Source organism: Oreochromis aureus, unplaced genomic scaffold, assembly GCF_013358895.1.
Source record: "Oreochromis aureus strain Israel breed Guangdong unplaced genomic scaffold, ZZ_aureus HiC_scaffold_221, whole genome shotgun sequence".
NCBI lineage: Eukaryota > Metazoa > Chordata > Actinopteri > Cichliformes > Cichlidae > Oreochromis > Oreochromis aureus.
The window spans coordinates 1-14,414 of NW_024108797.1; the positions used below are offsets into that span (position 1 = coordinate 1).

At 41.1% G+C, this 14,414-nt stretch overlaps 1 protein-coding gene across 1 annotated transcript; it reads left to right on the forward strand.

Moving 5' to 3' along the window:
- The first annotated feature begins 4,030 nt into the window (after positions 1 to 4,030).
- Positions 4,031 to 13,885, forward strand: LOC120436781. The gene is made up of 2 exons (XM_039607646.1): positions 4,031 to 4,228; positions 10,908 to 13,885. Exon 2 carries the CDS (start codon positions 12,071 to 12,073, stop codon positions 13,883 to 13,885), a length of 1,815 nt encoding a protein of 604 aa, XP_039463580.1. The 5' UTR covers positions 4,031 to 4,228; positions 10,908 to 12,070.
- The last annotated feature ends 529 nt before the right edge of the window (positions 13,886 to 14,414 follow it).

The window sequence follows — 14,414 nt, forward strand, 5'->3', positions numbered from 1 at the left end:
GTGTTTCCAACAAAAAACAAGTCAACTTTAACATTAAAAGATACAATTTACAATCAGTGCAAGAAAGTGTCTTTCCAACACTGAAAAGGTCAAAGTCAACTTTAACATTAAAAGGTGTAAAAACAAGTACAAGATATTTACATTAAAATAAGCAGATACAGTGCAAGAAAGTGTCTTTCCAACACTGAAAAGGTCAAAGGTCAACTTCAAGGTAAAACAAGTACAAGATATTTACAATAAGCAGACCTCAGTGCAAGAAAAGTATTTCCAACACTGAAAAGGTCAAAGGTCAACTTTAACATTAAAACAAGTACAAGATATTTACAATAAGCAGACCTCAGTGCAAGAAAGTGTCTTTCCAACACTGAAAAGCACAAAGGTCAACTTTAACATTAAAAGGTGTAAAAACAAGTACAAGATATTTACAATAAGCAGACCTCAGTGCAAGAAAGTCTTTCCAACACTGAAAAGGTCAAAGGTCAACTTTAACATTAAAAGGTGTAAAAACAAGTACAAGATATTTACAATAAGCAGACCTCAGTGCAAGAAAGTGTCTTTCCAACACTGAAAAGGTCAAAGGTCAACTTTAACATTAAAAGGTGTAAAACAAGTACAAGATATTTACAAAGCAAAGTGCAAGAAAGTACAACACTGAAAAGGTCAAAGGTCACTTTAACATTAAAAGGTGTAAAACAAGTACAAGATATTTACAATAAGCAGACCTCAGTGCAAGAAAGTGTATTTCCAACACTGAAAAGGTCAAAGGTCAACTTTAACATTAAAAGGTGTAAAAACAAGTACAAGATATTTACAATAAGCAGACCTCAGTGCAAGAAAGTGTATTTCCAACACTCAAAAAGGTCAAAGGTCAACTTTAACAGAAAGGTGTAAAAACAAGTACAAGATATTTACACAATAAGCAGACCTCAGTGCAAGAAAGTGTCTTTCCAACACTGAAAAGGTCAAATAAAAACAAGTACAAGATATTTACAATAAGCAGACCTCAGTGCAAGAAAGTGTCTTTCCAACACTGAAAAGGTCAAAGGTCAACTTTAACATTTAAAGGTGTAAAAACAAGTACAAGATAAGCAGAGTGTATTTCTCAGTGCAAGAAAGGGAGGTGGGAAACAAGTACAAGATATTTACAACACTGAAAAGTGCAAGGTCAACTTTTAACTGAAAGGTCAAAAGGTGTAAAAGGTGTAAAACAGATATTTTCAAAGTATTTCCAACACTGAAAAGGTCAAAGGTCAACAACTTCATTAAAGGTGTAAAAACAAGTACAAGATATTGACACACATCAGCATCCAGTTCTCCATGAAAGGAGTGATCAGGGAGGAAGTTCATTCCTGTACTCACCACAGATATGACACATTAAGCAGATCTCAGTGCCGGTTTGAAAAGTGTCCCATGCTTCATCAGAAGAGATGGCAGCTCAGAAAGAGAGTGTCATCAAGGCCTCAGATTTCTGAGAAGAGGGGAGGGGAGGGCGTTCAACAATGTAGTCAAGACAGCCTGTAGGAGAGGAAACAAGTTTCAACAAATAACATTAGGAAACAAGTTTAAACACCCAGTGCTAAAACCCAGCTACAGGCTACATTTATATCAGACTGAATGACACTTTACTTGTTCATGTGAGAAGAAAACAAGATGTCAACTATGTCCACAATCATTAAGTGAAGCATCCATTAAAGCTACAGGCTACAAAAAAAGAGCACCAAATCTCTGCCAAGGCAGCTCACTCTGTGCACACTACCCTGTTAAGGTAACAGTATTGTATTTTGTATACGTCCATTTTGTTTATTTGTCTTTTTAAACCTTTATGCAAACACTGCGTTCGAGTAGGTAATGGATAATAGGTATTGATTTGTAAAGAACTGGGCATGAATACCTTATTATATAAATATTCTACAGTAAATTTATAACTACTTATAATTTATAACAGGGGTAGGCAACCTTTTTGATGGCGAGTGCCATTTAAAATTTCCTCAGAAGTCAGTGTGCCATATGATTGCATTAGCAATAAATTTAATAACTCTATATTAACAGTTACACATTATATAGAACCACTTTATAGAAGTATATTTGTTTGCAAATGTTGGCAGCTATCAGCGAATAGTTATCAGCTATTTTGAAAAAAAAGAAAGACACTTTTATTCATAACAAGAACTCCATAACGGCAAATGAACTGTACAACAGAAAATACAAATGCTATTTATGGTCTCCTCACAACAATGATAAGAAAAATAAAGTGGGCCAATATGGTATGTTTGTTAATACAGAGACACACATGTTAATGTGATCTCTGGTCTCCCACTCAGAGACACAGGTCTCCGAGTGTCCAACATTCAGACAGCTACCTGAGGACACTCATGTGAGAGAAAATCTGCTCACACAGATATGTAGAGCCAAATACTGTCAATAAGGCCTCTGCAATGTTCTGAAGACAGTTAAACTTGTCAGGTAGTGATGTCCAGCAGGTGAAAATGCAAGCTCCATGAACATGCACAGCTGTAGATTCCAGCTGCTTCGATGTCGCATTAACTGGCATTAACTCAGCCAGTTAATGCCAGACAAATCTAGCTGCTCATTAAAGATTTCTGGTTTGATCAGAAAATAAAACATTGGTCCATACACCTGAAAGTCCCAAAAATGCATTGTGTCTCGAGTCTATGGATGCATTTGGACTAAAGACCGGCCCCCCAGATATTAAAGCCATAAAGCCTTTGAATGAAAAACAACGCTGTTGTGACAGTGATGTACACTGTCTTGTTGGTAAATGTATGATTTCTATTCATTTTACGTCAGATAAAAACTTTGGTTGTAAGCTTTAGATAATTATTTAATAACAGCCAGACATTTTAAATGAGAATAAGAAAGTATTTCTTTGTGCCCCCTTTCCCTGTTAATGCCCTACCTGGCCCCTGGCAAAACTTTGCTAGACCTGCACAGTTACCAGCTGTCAGCTACGTAGAAAAGGATCCTGGTGTTATTTGTCTCTCAGAAACAGTTCATAACTTCCCTTCAACTCATTCATGTCACCTAAAAGGTAAACCTGTTTCTCCATCACCTGTTCAGCTCTGATGATTTAGTAAGGACATCTCCTGGTTTCATCTTCATGTTTCCCTCTCACCAGATATACAAACCGATATCATGACCAGCAGTTTTTACAGCTGTGGCTCCAGCAAACATCAGCTGATACTAGATATTAATATTAAATACATTCTAACAACAGCTGACCAAGCTTAAACGTGCTGCTGTTGTTTAGTGCGACATCCGGCAGTTTCCTCTTTCTGGCGCAAGAGTGAGCGATAAACAAAACAAGAGAGAAAAGCTGATCAGCTGATCATTGATCAGTTTCACGATTGAAGTAGCAACAGGAGAGAGAGGGGAGAGAATGAGAGGAGAAGAAGATGCAGCTGTGCAGCAAAGACACAATAACTCCAGCTTTGTGTCTTTTTCCATCCTGGCTGAAGTACGGGACAAACTGTGTTCCTTCTCAGCTCAACACGAAACGCGTAATAATTTCTCTGAATGCAGGACGATTCCGTTTGTACGGGACGGTTGGCAACTCTACTAACTAACCTTATGAATAAAATAAAGTTCACTATCAATAAAATCATAGCACCCGCCCAGCAGTATATAAATAAATTCGTCATGCTAGCTAGTACGCAGTACGAGTTATTGTAACTGACTGTAAAAAGTCAGCACAACGAAAATAAACTCCACCTAAACTTGGTTTATATCTGACCCAGATAGACTGCAGGTCATTAACTTCTTACCTGAAGTTCAGCTCACCTGACGCTCCGACCGGCGGCTGCCTCGGGTCTCTCCTTCTCCTGCCTCCCCTTCCCTCATCCACCTGCTGGCCTCCACCACTTGTTAATTTTACTGAATCTGTGGAAGCTCCGCCATAGCCACCACCAAACAACTGAGTTATTTTTACACACCGACCAGCTTCTGGTCAGTCCACCACCAAAAAAAAAAATAATAATAATAATGATCGGGCCACCGAGCAAATGCCCTTATGCCCGATGGCCAGTCCAGCTACGGTCGTGCGTGCTATCAGTTAACCCTTCGCGTGCCAACGGTGGCGCGTGCCTAGGGTTGCCGACCCCTGATTTATAACTAACTAATCGCATTATGTAGCTGGGAAAAAGTTATAGTTTATTTAAGTGAAGCCTTTGATCCAGAGAAGAAAATGATGTTAGGACCTACAGGGGATCTGGTATGTTTACATATGGTCTAACGTTGCTGTTACCATAGAAACCGATATACACATATATGTATATTTGGGGTAGGGGGGCTTTTTTAAGAATGTTAAGCTAATTTTAACCATTTCATTTGAAAAAAGTGTCAAATTTGAAGGCTTTAAATCAAAGTAACACCTTTTTTCACATTCATACACCAGTCGGTAATAAATTCTACACCTCTGCTGGAAAATTTAAAGCATACAAGCAATTTACCGGGAAAAGTCTTGGAATACACTTATTTTGATGACATTAAAACTTGATATTCACACTGGAACTTGTTAAATTATTATAGTCATCTAGTGACTCTTAAAATAATTGAAGAAATTTTTGAAATTTTGTACCAGGTGACTGTCGACGAGTCGGGGTCCACGACGAGCCATCTTCAAGCTTTGCTGTTATGATGAAACATGAGTACAAAAGATCCAAAGATGCAGTAGTTGTTGTCGCTTTCTAGTAAAATCCGCTTTCTGTAGAAATATTCTCCAAACGTTATCTATCCACAAGCTGAGCTTGGAGCAGGTCAAGACAAGTCCAAGAGCAAGTGTAAAGGGACGACTGGAACCTTGTGCAGCATTCATATACCTACAGCGGGCCGTGGTTACGGTTGCTAACATGCGTGTGCACGTGATAGAACTATATGAATTGAGCCCATGGCAATGTAATTTACAGTAAAGTTATGGTCATTTATAGTTACTGCCTTTGTTACCCTTTATGTGGGATGTCTAATAACCATGTAGGTCTATCCAGAAATAAACACAGATATTAGAAAGCAGCAAGTCAGTACCTGAGATGTTTGCTTGAGTGAATAACATTAGCATATATGCTAATATTACGTTCACATTTTTCTTTTCAAAGGTAACAAAAACTTAGCCTTCTCGCTACTTACCATGCTGTAATACAGCTATATGCTAGCAATGACATTTAACAAATGTTTTTTAAAATGCTAGCCGTGCTAATTAGCCTTAGGATTGCTTGAGGTCTTGTTTCCAGCTCTAGCTGTCGTAAGGGAACTTAGGCCCTTACGACATAACATATAGCAAGAACCTATAACGATAATTGACATTTGACCCCTCTTTGCTCAAGTGTTGGGTTTTCTTAGTTATATTTTGTAGGGTCTTAAACCTACAATGTGAAGTGCCTTGGCATTCATTTTGTTGGCACCATACAAATAAACTGAATTGTAATGAATATAATATCAAGCCCCACACTTCTGCCTTTATATACACTTTGTCCAAAATACTGGCTCACACCACCAAATCAATGCACAAAGCAGGGTCCACAAGGACATGGATGAGCGTGTGTGGTGTGAAGGAACTTGACTGACCTGCACTGAACCCTGATCTTGCTTTGTGGACTGAGTTCATTGATTTGTAGGGTGAGCCAATACATGTGACAATTAAAGTGTAAGTAGCTGCAATAATTTTTAACAAACGGGTAAAAGAAGGAAAAAAAATCAACACTGTTGCACTCAAAAACCTGTTGGACAGAGACAGCGTCTTGCAAGATGGCAAGAGAGCTTGTCTTCATTGTTGCTCATCTTGTGTAAATGTCCAGAAAGCATGGGCCATGGATCATCTGTGGAGACACAGGTAACAACACATTGGTCACTTAAATTATACAAGAAATTCACTAAAATGGCAAAAACAGTTACCTAATTTGAAGTTCTCCACTCAAATTCAGTAAGCCACTGGAGGAAAGTTGTGACATGAGGGTTAATGTGAACAACCTTTCGCTTCACAGTGGTCCCAGTCTTTCTGCTTGTCCCAACCTTGGAGGTACATTTTGTTCCCTCTTCAGGGTTTATCCTTACAAAAAACCTTGCACACGCTGACTCCTGGTATTCCAGGTTCAATACATAGAATGAACCAAAGAAGACTGACAGCATCAGCAAAGATGTTCTCTTTGTCCAGCTCAACAATTACACGCCCTCTGCACTCACCATCCAGCAGGTGGCGGTCATTGAACTTTGTCCTTAAATGTATAGGGGCAACATGTTGTCATTATGCAACATAAAATAATTTCAATACTTCACTTCTTCACACTGTCTAGATAGTCATAAAGCAAATAGCTATGTACAGTTAATTATTAATGGCCTTATGTACATAAGTCCGTTTTAACATATTATAATTGTACATAATTGGGAATTATTCTGCCCATTAAACACACCTAACAAAGAGTCAGCCCAGTTAAATTACCGGAGATGAATCAACTGTATGGTTATTTTGGAGTTTATAGTTTGTTCTGCTGTTAAACTTTACAGTATTGACTTCAGTATTTTTGCTGTTGGTGTAGCTAGATTACTATGTTGATCAGTAATATGTAATGTGAAATTTGATATTGTTACTTTGCTGGATTCACTGAGACACATGTCCAACAACCTTGGTTTATAAAGGAAATTACAGAAATTTGAGCTAACAAAACAGAGACTGGATACCTGTGTCCACGAAAAGCTCCTGTGCCAAACAGAAATTTTAATATGGTCTAATCAGCTCTATTTCATAAATGACTTCTTACCAAGCATAATCAGCCTTGGGGTGCTTGGCAGGCTTTTAACATGCAAACTGAACAATATAAATTTGCGTGCACTGAAGCCACAAAATTTAGAAATACACAGTTGCAAAAGTTCAGTGACCAATTACCTTTCCTGAATGACATATGCAATGCAAAAATAAGAGTATTGTCAATAGGGACCAATTCCCAGTTTTTACATGATCAAAATTATTCACAAAAGGCTTCAATAAACAGAAAATGTGTGCCGACAAGAGAGCAGTGCACAAAAACGAAAAGATATTTGAGCTCGACGCTTTAATGGGTTTAACATGACTTAGTCAGCACTCCGCACCGCACAGGTAGTACAAGCACACCTGAAAACACTGACCAGCTAACAGCTTTAAGCATTTGGGCGCAACCTCGGTAGTTCACCGATTCACCTGTTGCAAACGTCCAAGTTTCTATCAAGTCTCATAAATCCATCGGCAACTGTTACCTAACTAGTCTTTTGAGTCTCCACATTCATAGCTATTGACATTTTGTCTTAGCATTTGAATGAAAATATCCTGGTAGGGTAGCTTAAAAGTCAAAACAAACAGTAATAAGAACGCATTTCGGACTTCTCTCGAATAAGTGAAAAAACACTTACCTTCAGACTGATTAGCTGGTTCCGATCCAACTTTAATGTGTCCCATGTCAGTCCGTTTTAGGAAAAAGTGTTAAGTGGTTTCATTTAATTTTGGGATACTCCCGCATGGACGAGCAATTTGGAGTCTAGCAGAGTTATCACGAATAGCATACGATCTTCAGATATAATCCAATCAACCTTGCATTTTACCCGATTGAACATCCAGTTACCTCTGACTACTTCTAAGTTGCACATGTTAACGGTCTCATCATCACTCTGTGCTGCAGCGAACTGGATCTGTGGCACAGAATAGTTGATGGTCATGTTGTTCTCCTGCTTTGCAGCTTTGTTTGAGTGTGAATTGCGGCTTAAACGTGCAAAACTAAGAGAAGCAGATCAATATTTTCTTCTTGTTGTTATTTAATGGTGGTTGGCAACCAGCTTAAAGGAGCATTAACCACTCGAGCAATATTTTCTATCCCCATTGTTGTTTTGAAAGTGAATACCCGACGTAAAGCGTCATACGTCACGTTGTAACGTCAGGTGAAGGTGTGGTGTCGGCTATCGCACCTGTCGCATTAAAAGCTTTGAAAACGTAACAATTGATTTAAAAACACAACCCAACGCTAAACTGTGATAATGTGCAGAGCATATTATTAGGTTAGTTCACTGTAGTTAGGCAGAGGTGTCTAAAAAGTACCACCTTATACAAAACAAATGAAGGTCCAGAAAGAATAAGAAGAGAAAAAGGAACACCCTGCTAAATTAAGTCATTTTAAACATTACTCTAAATGTAGCCATTAGTATTTGTTGCTGGCCATACAAAAATAAGTATACTTCAATTATATTTCCCAAGTATACCTTACCTAGTACGTATACTAATAATGCTTCTTGGGACTATATTGGCCCCGTTTTAGTACATAACAGTATTCTTGAAATTAACTTTTAGATGTACTTTTGTTCACCATAATTGTACTAGCATAATGTCATAATGTCTACAAGAGTATAATTAAAATATACGCGACTCTATCACAATACTAACCTTACAAGTATACTATTAATTAATAGTATTACTAATGTTTCACATTGTTTGACTTAACAAATACATTTATTAATATATGAGGTTCCATTCAGTTCAAGGAATTAAATTTTAGTGTGGCTGCAACTTACTCCTTAAGTTAAAAATTATGCTGTAGTTTATATGTTATACTACTTTCACAGTGAATCACATTTTATGGTAATACACTCTGAATGAGGATTTAAGTAATTACTTTTAGATCTACAGTAGAAAACAACAGAAATCCGGATGGTGTAATAGTATAATCTCAGTAACATCACCAGTTGTTACATTTGCTGTATTTTACAGCTGTTTCCATGAGTACGGTGAGTTACCGTAAAAATAATGTAATCTCATGGAATTTTCCCACAATTACATGCAAATTACAGTACTAAACTGCTAACATCCTTTAGAGTTTTTTACTGTTGATTTTGCAGTACTAAGCTATGGAAATTACTGCAAAGGCTAACAGTGCAGCTGTGTGTTATGTCATGGCATGTTTTTAAAAATGCCACCTGAAATTTATGCAACCAGTGCAAGGAGGGGGGTTCTTGATAGTTTTTGTACTTTCATCTGATAAGGGCCCATCGCGTATGGGTGTAACGGAGAATCAGCCAATCAAATCGCACCGTCTGAGCGCAGGTTCAGTCCTGGTTGGGACAAAGGCTGTGTTACATTATCAAAAGATAAACATCATTTTAATTTAGTTAATGTGGATAACATTTATTTTTCACTTTGCTTTTTCTTATTATGTGATTATCATTTTATCATTTAAAGTGATCATTTATCATTTTATTTATATTACAGTGTTACGGCCTGTGGAGTATTATGTACCTATACTGTGTAAAGGAATATCTTTTATTTATATTTATGTATTATTCGGATTATTTTATTGTACAATACTTTGGTGCCACGGGATTTTAGCATGCCTCAATGTCTCACACATTCATGCCGCTAACATAAGGTATCTCAGGAAGTTGGAAGCAGGCGTTCACACAGGAAGAGTTAATCTTTTGTCTTCTCCACTGTAAGAGGAAGCAAGGGAGTGTGAACTATTCTCTGGGGGAAGACCAAAGGTGTGAAAACAGCTGTGTACTGCCTTTTGGTTCTGTAGAAGGTGTTTAAACCCAAGGCTGTGTTGGGTTCAGCAGAGACTCTGCCTTGGGTTTAACCCACGATGGCTGCTCTCACCAAGTAGGTTTTGCTGTTTTTGATGAAAGGATGTTAGCTACATCCTACCGTTGTCTGTAGGCTTTATTTAATGGAAACGTCCACAACAACTGTCACAAAGTATATAACTCAGAATAAACTGTATCGTCACAGTTTTGAGATGATACAGACCAGACATACTCTTCAGTTATGCAGACATCCAACTTTTAATACAAAGGTTAAAGTTAAAACTATAATTCAGATACATTCTGATGGCATAGAAAATGAAGCTTATGCATAATTTCAATAAGGAAGATCTGTAATAAGTCATTTGTCTGCTTCCTGGTGGCTGCTAGTTTATATCTATTCAGAATCAGAATCAGAATACTTTATTGATCCCTAGGGGAAATTATTTTTCGTTACAGTGCTCCATTACAAACAAACATTAACAAAGACAGACAATACACTAACTAAGAATAGCACAATATATTCAGGTATATATACATAAAAGTCACTATACATAAAAGTCACTATTAATAAATAGCTGAAAAAGAACATGTGCAAGAAGGGTGTAGCTGTTGCAGTAAACAGTGTGTTAAGTGGATGAGTTGTACAGGGAGATGGCCACAGGCAGGAATGATTTCCTGACGACTCTGGCCCTTTCTGTAAAGTGCTGTGGTGTTTTTAGCCCAGTCCAATTTATTGTCAATGTGTACTCCAAGGTATTTATAGTCCTCCACAATGTCAACACTGACCCCTTGGATTGAAACAGGGGTCAAGTGTTTCCTGGTCTTCCTGGTCTTCCTGAAGTCCACTATCAATTCCTTAGTCTTTGCCACGTTGAGCTGCAGATGATTCTGCTCACACCACGTGACAAAGGAGTCGACCACAGCCCGGTACTCTGTCTCATCATCCCTGTTGATGCATCCAACCACCGCAGAGTCATCAGAAAACTTCTGAAGATGGCAGGTCTCTGTGCAGTGGCTGAAGTCTGTGGTGTAGAGGGTGAAGAGGAAGGGGGAGAGGACAGTCCCCTGTGGTGCCCGTGTTGCTGATTACCTTGTCAGACACACACTGTGGGAGACGTACATATTGTGGTCTTCCTGTCAGGTAATCAACAATCCAGGACACCAGAGAAGCATCCACCTGCATCGCTGTTAACTTATCACCCAGGAGGGTCGGCCTGATGGTGTTGAAAGCACATTCATTTTCCAGCACAAACTCAGTACTGGCTTCATTACTTTCTTCCAGTTATGCTCTTGCCTGCCTTCTCCAAGCAACTCAGCCTCCACTCTGCATGCTTTAAATCTGTTGCTATTCTGCGTTTCAGATCCTCAGCCATGCAGCCCGCCTCCTCTCCTTTCTCCTCCTCACCGTGGTCACTTGGAACCCTGTCCCAGCCTCCATCTTCATCACTACCAGCATGTTGACTCTGGGGTGGGGCTTGTGCAAAATCCTGCCACTGCTGAGATTCCTTCTGCTATGATGGGTCATTGGAGTCTAAGTGCCTAACAGTTACATTTATTTCTGTATCTCAATAAATCATGTTGGTTTTTTTCCACATGATCTTTCCTTATTGAACTGTTTTTGTAGATAAGCTTCAAGCCAGCAAGCAACAATACCTAAACCAAAAATATTATCACCAGAAGTGAGAAAGTGTCTGGACTACCTCCAGCTGTGTTGCATGTATTAAAGATAACTTCAGACACTGTCTGGTTGTCATGTCTGAAACAGGCTGTACAGTCACACAGATAAAAGACATCAGTCATGTTTCTAATGATATAAATCAAGCAGAAAGATTATAAAGACAAAAGCTGTGAGACGCCACTAGAGAAAGGATGGCTTGTTATCATTACATGAAGTGATTTAGAATTAATATGTAAGCTTTCAGGGCAGCACTCACAACTTTTTAAAACTGATTACCTGATGGTAAGCTTACACAGATATATAAACATACAGGTGAACTCTAAGAGGCTGTGCTTTTACAGAACACAATTTATTTAGATTTTATATTTACAATCAGTTTTTATTTATATAAACAAAATAAACATTACGAAACTAGAACAAAACTATCTTATTTACAATATAAACTGTTTCTCCCCTATTTCCTTTTTTCTTCCACCCATCTTTGTCTCTCTGCCTCACAGAAAGGAGACTCCTGAAACTCCTTCCAGGTCATCTCCTTGGCCATGCCCTTGTCCCTGTACAGAGAGTGCACTTTTGAAGGGCAGTAGATATATTTCCCTGCCACTCCAGGGAAACCCGTATGAACATGTGGGCTATTTGGTCCCTGTTTCAGGTCCATGTGGCAGAACCTGCAGAGGCGGCCTGTTTGTTGGGTTTCTGGCCTTTTCCTCTTTTTCTCCATCCTTTCCTCTGACCTCTTCCTGGTAGCATCCAGATCCCTTTGGAAAAATTCTGTCTGGGCAAATTCCTCAAAGGGCATTTTCGGGTTACTGATTCCCTCAGCAGCATAAGAAGTTGGAGGAGCAAATGAGGAACTTGACCACAAAAACAGAGGAAACTGCTAGACCCTCAACACCCAAAATATACCCATGGGCTAATTTAATGCCAAGTGCCCCACCCCCACCCTATGCCATGCCGGTGATGACTTTGGATGGAGGACAGGTGCGAGGGCCTAAAGGACAAATAGGAACAGTCCTGGGAGGAGTGGTGAATGTTGAATACACTGGTGGACACATAAGGAGACAAGAGGAAGAAGTAAGAGTAGGGGGGCGTCAGCCCTTTAGTGAAGGTGGGAGACTGGAGGCCTCAGCTGCAGATGAAGGCCCAACCTCGCCACCAAGGGGAATTAGGAGTGATATGCTGACGCCGTCCGAGGAACACCTGTTGGATCAGCTAAGACAGGACAGACAGGAGGAGGGGATACACACCCGAGAGGAGGGGCGGCCCACGATGGAGCTGGGAGCCCGGCCCAAGCACAAGGGATCGCCAGGTCCGCAGAAGGAAGGACAGGCCCAGATGAGGAGATCGGGTGGAGCAGAAAAAATGCCCGACCGGGAACGCTGGGAAGGAGAAGTGCATGGTCCTATGTATGAGGAGCCGGAGGCATTGGTGAAGGTGTTCAAAGCATTGGAACTGGCGAAGAGGAAAATGCTTAAGGACTGGTCAAAGGATAAAATAGAAGATGGGGTCTCCTGGAGTGATGAAGAGGAGGATGGCGATGAAGAAGAAGCAGCTGAAGAGGGAGAAGTTGAGTCAGACCCAGGTCCAAGCATAAGGCTGAGAAACCGCGAAGTAAAAAAGGATGAAGGCGGAAAACAGAAGCAGGCCCCTGCAGGTCGGAGAAGATCAATGTTTGGGCCATCAAAGGGAAAGATGCAGGTGAAGAAAAATAGAAGAGTAATTTTTGATAGAGGAGTACAGGAGGGACAACTGAATATGCCTCTGATGTCTGGTTCATGTGGTGAACCAGTGTATAGAGCATATAAAATCAGAGATTTGGAAGCATTGGTTAAACAACTTCCGCCCATTACAGAAGGAGGGGCTAGTTGGCTGAGGAAACTGACCACACTGACCGAAGCAGAGGAGCTTGCTCTCGGTGATTTTCGCGGGGTCGCTGGGCGCTGCCTCCTGGGGGGGGGATTGGCTGATGTAGAGGGGCTAGCTGGCACCACTACGTATGCTAATGACCTCGCTCTTGCTGAGGTCCAAAGTGCCCTGTTTGATGCTGTTCGTGAAAAGTATCCAACACGCAACACCGGCACGATTCCTAAGATAATTTGGGACCCTAAAGACACACCAGGGGAGTTCTTAGCTAAGGCTAAGGAGCAGTGGTTGATGGAGACAGGCATTCATCCAGGTAAGGAGGGCGAAAGTCGGGCGTGGTTCCGTTCCGCCGTTCTAGCAGGACTGCCAAAACAGGTCACAGCAGACTTAGAGAAGAATCCAGATTTTGCAGTGGCAGACTCTGTGCAGTGGGAGAGGCATGTGGTGCATCGCCTCCAGCAGGAACAGGATTCGGTGAATAAACAAAAGAAAGAGCTCGAGGAAGCCCAGGCTCTGCTTGTCAAGTTGCAGTTGGGGGAGGCTCGCGACAAACTTAACAATAAGAAAAAGGAGCTGAAAGAACCAAGCAAAATCATGGTGGCAAGGCCCGGGGCTGATCCGGTGCCTGACTGGCCGGATTTGGATCCGAATCTCTATCCTGATGACCGCTGGCCCGCCAACGCACCAGGGCAACGTGAGACCCGCTGGGAATTGGGGACGGTGGTTCGCAAAGGGGCGTGGTGGATCCGGCAGGGGCGGACTAAGAGCTCGGCCTCTGGGGTCTCCAGCGGACAATGATGGTTGGAGTGGCTGTTTCTTCTGTGGAGCGGAGGGACACTGGGCTCGAGAATGCCCTGTGAGGCCCCGTAACTATCCACGGCGAGGCTATCAACCCCAGGCACGTGGAAACATCAGAGGAGGAGCTGCGTACAGGGGGGCGCACCAAGCTCCGAATCCCAATGCAGCGCCTGTCGCCCAGTATCCAGTCGCGAACTGGGGCTGGGACGGGGAGCAATACTGACACCGCCCGGAGAGACCGAACAGTGTGGGTGCGGCAGAACCCATGCTGTCGATGACCGTGGAAGGTACAGAACTACCCTTCCTGGTGGACACTGGAGCAACTTATTCTACATTGAGAGACACCCCTGACTGTGCAACGCTTTCAAATAGCACAGTCAGTGTTGTGGGTTTCTCCGGGATTCCGATGACTCTGCCACTGACTGATCCAGCTTTGACGCAGCTGGGAAAACAGACTTTGAAACACCAATATGTGGTGTCACCACAGGTGCCTGTAAATCTCATGGGCAGGGATCTGCTTGTGAAACTG

Bases quoted from the DNA above. Each gene is read 5' to 3' on its own strand.
- LOC120436781 (XM_039607646.1), top strand. From the start codon at position 12,071: ATGAGGAACTTGACCACAAAAACAGAGGAAACTGCTAGACCCTCAACA.